Source organism: Metopolophium dirhodum, chromosome 6 (genome assembly GCF_019925205.1).
Source record: "Metopolophium dirhodum isolate CAU chromosome 6, ASM1992520v1, whole genome shotgun sequence".
Taxonomy (NCBI): Eukaryota; Metazoa; Arthropoda; class Insecta; order Hemiptera; family Aphididae; genus Metopolophium; species Metopolophium dirhodum.
This window is the reverse complement of record NC_083565.1, coordinates 28,368,626-28,372,784: the sequence shown is the minus strand read 5'-3', so window position 1 is coordinate 28,372,784 and position 4,159 is coordinate 28,368,626. Positions and strand designations below refer to the sequence as shown.

The following is a 4,159-nucleotide window of genomic DNA, read 5'->3' as shown; positions in this document are numbered from 1 at the left end:
TCAATAATTATGATACTTGGCGGGATTCCACTTTCAACTTTACCTATTAATATAATAATAAGTACATATAGAGGTATAATTTCGAAATATAATTTAGTACTCTAATATTTAATTAATTGAATATAATACACACAAGATTAACTTTAACTGAATTAATTAATTAAATATAATACTCATAAGATTAACTTAAACTGATTTAATTGGAATAATATCCTAATACATATATAACAATTGTATAACATTAAATATAAAGAACATCAATAATATAATTAACCAAACCAATTTACACACTTAATTTTTTAAGTAATTGTATATAATACTTATAAAGATATTACTTGTTACTTGTTAGTTGTCAAAAACATTTATAAATATATTATACTTAAACTATAAAGTACAGTTTTTGCAAACCAATTCAATGATTATTGGTATTGACACATAACTGTTAGTTTAATATATTAAATACCTTTTGGTAACTATTCTGAAGACCTTTAACTATAAATACTTAATTAATACATAAATATTAGATCATATTAAACTACACCTAGTAAGAGTAAATTTCAAATATAAATATATACCTATATCAGCAATTGTTTCTTGAACAATAGTCGGGATGGCAAGAAATCTAATTTTGTGTTAGTGACCAAAGTGAGTTTTACAATATGTTACATCTATATTGATCAGTCCAGCAATAGTTCTTATAAAAGAAGGGCAGCATTGATCTAAATCATTAAAAAATAAAAATTATAAAATTATGTGTTTTATAAACTTATAACATTAGCTTTTTACCAATTTTACAAGATCCAGTTATCTTTAATGCACGTTCTTCTTTTCCTTTGGATTTGAATACTCCAGACTTATGGCAGTAATACTTTGTGGTACCTAATTGTTTTATCCATATTCGTTTTTGACCCTTTATGTTGTACATAGCGTGTTGAAGTGGCCAATTCTTCCTTCTCTTTCCAATCATTAAACTCTAAAGTAAATTTTAATAAAATACAAATACTTTACAAACAACGCTGGTTTTGCACATAATTTTTTTAAACCCTTACCTTGAAGAGAACCAAATTTGAACTGTACAGTTTCCAATTGTTCACTCGAAGTTGAAGACATTGTATGCAAATTAATTTACTTTATAATTTACTATAAATATATTGTCAATTAATTTAATAAAATATATTATAAATTATAATATATAAATATTTGAATGTAATCAAGAATCAACTGATTATGTGATAATGCAACTGTCATGATATTGTGATACTGATAATAATAGTGCTGATAATAGCCGCCTCTGGAACACAGACATCTATATAGTACCTACTAGGTAGCGAACTCCCACCGTGAATTGAAGCATCAAGGTCGGGGGGCAATTGCATGGTATTTCATAATATGACAAATAAGATTAATTACGATTTATTTTGTATTGTATTTTATTATTTCTAAACCTGTAGTTTTAAAAACAAAAAAATATTATATATAAGTCATTTTACATTTACTATTTTATTTTACCATTAAAAACGATGTCGTTCCTATAATACATTTTGTATAATGAATGAAATGTTTTGCCCGCCGAGAAAATGGCGGCAGTCGACAGCTGAGCTTCACTTGATAACAATGTAAATTATATAGGAGTACCTTATCTAGTTAGTATATAGAAAAGATATCTGTGCTCTAGAATCTCGTCACTATAATGCATCAACTGATGACAAACGGAAAATTCGTCTTCATGGATTTGGTACACTTCTATAATATTATTCGTATTATGATTATTATAATATTTATTGTCATACGTAATTGGTAAGTTAGTGCGTAACACGCTTACACCGCTCATTACATAAAATATATTCCTAAAGTGTTTACTTGTTGTTATAGAATTCATATTATACGGCATATATTTTAAGATGGATTCTGATTTGAAAGGTTTAGATCTTTATGGAATACTTGAAATCCAACAATCGGCTACTGAAAAAGAGGTACCTAAATCAATTTTTAATCCCTCATGTATAACTATTCGTACTTGCTATTTCAATTAGATTAAAGCGGCATATCGAAAGAAAGCTCTACAATGCCATCCAGATAAAAATCCGAATAATCCCAAAGCAGCTCAACTGTTCTTGCAGTTATCTAAAGTATTAACTATTCTTACAGACACAGCAGCTCGAGTATGATTTATTGATTTTGCATTGTAAATGTTATTTAATTGTAAATATTTTTACTTGTTTTTAGTTAGATTATGACAAGTTGGTGAATGCTAAAAATGCTGCTAAATTGCTTGAACAAGAAAGTCATTTGGATTTAGTGAAATATATAAATGATATTATGAAAAAAAGAAATGAATTATTAGTAAAACGAGACACAGATGAACGCAATTTCAAGGTAATATGTTTTTTTTTTTTTTGTTTTTTTTTTTAAATTCATATATTTGTATAGAAAAAACTAGACCGTTTAAGAAAAGAAAGCGACCTTAGGCAGCAAGAAACTGAAAAAGAAAAGATCGGTTCATTTATATTAAAATTAAAGTGGAAGAAAAAAGGAGTTTATAATAAAGCTAAATTAACATCATTGTTTTCTAAGGTAATTTACAAACATTAGTTTTTAAATATTTGTCTAATACATTATACAATATTATAGTATGGTGACGAATTAAGTGTTGTGGTTCTGCAAAACAAGAAACCTATGGGTTTTGTTAAGTTCAAATCTAAGACTTCTGCTGTAAGTGATATTAAATTAAATTAAGGTAACCTTTGTACAAATACTTTTTTGTGTTCATACAAATATTATTTTTTTAGATAAACGCCAAAAATAAGGAAGTTGGTTTGGACGGTTGTCCTCTTATTGTGAGTTTTCTTGGGGATTGTAGACCAGACACTAAAAAAAGTTTTAATCAAACTTCTGCTCCAAATCCTAATACTATATTTCCAGCTTATCGAAATCAAATGACAACTCATGGTTGTAATGGTTTATATTGTATGCAATGCTATACATACACACTAGCAGCAGCAGCTAGTAAGCATAAGTACTAAATTACAAATAGATAACAAGGAACATTAAACCTTTGGATGATAAATATAGCATTATCATTTATGGTAGTATTCTAGAAAATTATTTTCAAACATTTTATATTGTATTCAGATTTATAAATTTTTTTTTATACAAAAATATTTAATATTGTTAAAGGGTCAGAAAAATAAACTTTTAAGTGCTTTATATTCCATACATATCATGTTTATAATTTTTTTTTTCCAATTGGTACCAGACATTGAGTAACCGATATGTATTGTCTCTGTTTTTCACACACATTACTTTGCAAATTATACATTCTGAATAATCCATGTAACTGCTATGTTCAATATTAGAGTAAATTTATCAATTTTCAAATTTATAAGTAAGAATATTATATACTAAATCTCAGGTTTTTATTATATTAGATTCTGAGCGAAGCGATTAATGTATTGATTTTACAATGATGTGTGTTTATTTTTGTGTCTGTCATCACCTTTTAGGACAGTAAAAGTGCTTGGATTTTCTTCAACAGTAACTTTTCTGATAGGAAAGTGAATTTAGTTGGTACTTTGGGGGGTCGAAAGTAAAAATTTCTCAGTAGTTTTCAAACTCGACGTGAAAATCAAAAGAAAAATTAAGGAAAAACGGGAATTTTTCGGCATAATCTGTTTTTGAGGAAATCGATTTTGGTTTTTGTTGCAACTCTAAAAAAAATGACCGTAGGTACATGCAATTTTGACTGAATGTTTATAATTGCATTTCCTATACACCATAACATTTTCCAAATATTTTGACTTATTTTGAGCTGTTTACGGACATTGTCAATTTCCTTTTTTTTTAGTTTTTTTTTCTATACATATAAATAAAATTATATCTGTTGAGTAAAAAAGCTTAAAAATTTAATAGAAGGCTCCTAGGTTATTGTTTCAAAGGCAGATGAATGAAATAAAAAATCTTTAGTCACAGTTTTTATTTATAAGCATTTAAAGTTCAAATTTTGACAAAATACCGAAAAATCACGAAAATTAGCAAATTATTTTGAGTTGAGAATTCATAAAAATTTTTCTTTTTAAATCTAAGATTTGAAAATGTAATATAAGATTACTCATAAGTTTGTCTACCTTTATCAAAAAAAAAAAATGTCTACAAGAAACTT

General features: G+C 26.5%; 1 protein-coding gene and 1 long non-coding RNA gene across 2 annotated transcripts; one reads left to right on the top strand and one right to left on the bottom strand.

Annotated features, from left to right (window-relative positions):
* Positions 1-499: 499 nt before the first annotated feature.
* LOC132946111 (uncharacterized) lies at positions 500-1,184 on the bottom strand. Its single transcript, XR_009664672.1, has 3 exons — positions 1,050-1,184; positions 787-973; positions 500-719 (listed from the first exon to the last, which is right to left on the bottom strand). It is a non-coding gene; the product is annotated as an uncharacterized LOC132946111 (long non-coding RNA).
* A 478-nt stretch (positions 1,185-1,662) lies between these two features.
* LOC132947010 (dnaJ homolog subfamily C member 17-like) lies at positions 1,663-3,317 on the top strand. The gene is made up of 7 exons (XM_061017175.1): positions 1,663-1,797; positions 1,873-1,973; positions 2,034-2,162; positions 2,227-2,376; positions 2,431-2,574; positions 2,632-2,712; positions 2,790-3,317. Exons 2-7 carry the CDS (start codon positions 1,902-1,904, stop codon positions 3,021-3,023), a joined length of 810 nt encoding a protein of 269 aa, XP_060873158.1. The 5' UTR covers positions 1,663-1,797; positions 1,873-1,901; the 3' UTR covers positions 3,024-3,317.
* The last annotated feature ends 842 nt before the right edge of the window (positions 3,318-4,159 follow it).

Bases quoted from the DNA above. Each gene is read 5' to 3' on its own strand.
- LOC132947010 (XM_061017175.1), top strand. From the start codon at position 1,902: ATGGATTCTGATTTGAAAGGTTTAGATCTTTATGGAATACTTGAAATC. The intron at 2,377-2,430 runs GTAATATGTTTT...ATATTTGTATAG, and splicing joins CAGATGAACGCAATTTCAAG to AAAAAACTAGACCGTTTAAG. The intron at 2,575-2,631 runs GTAATTTACAAA...ACAATATTATAG, and splicing joins TAACATCATTGTTTTCTAAG to TATGGTGACGAATTAAGTGT.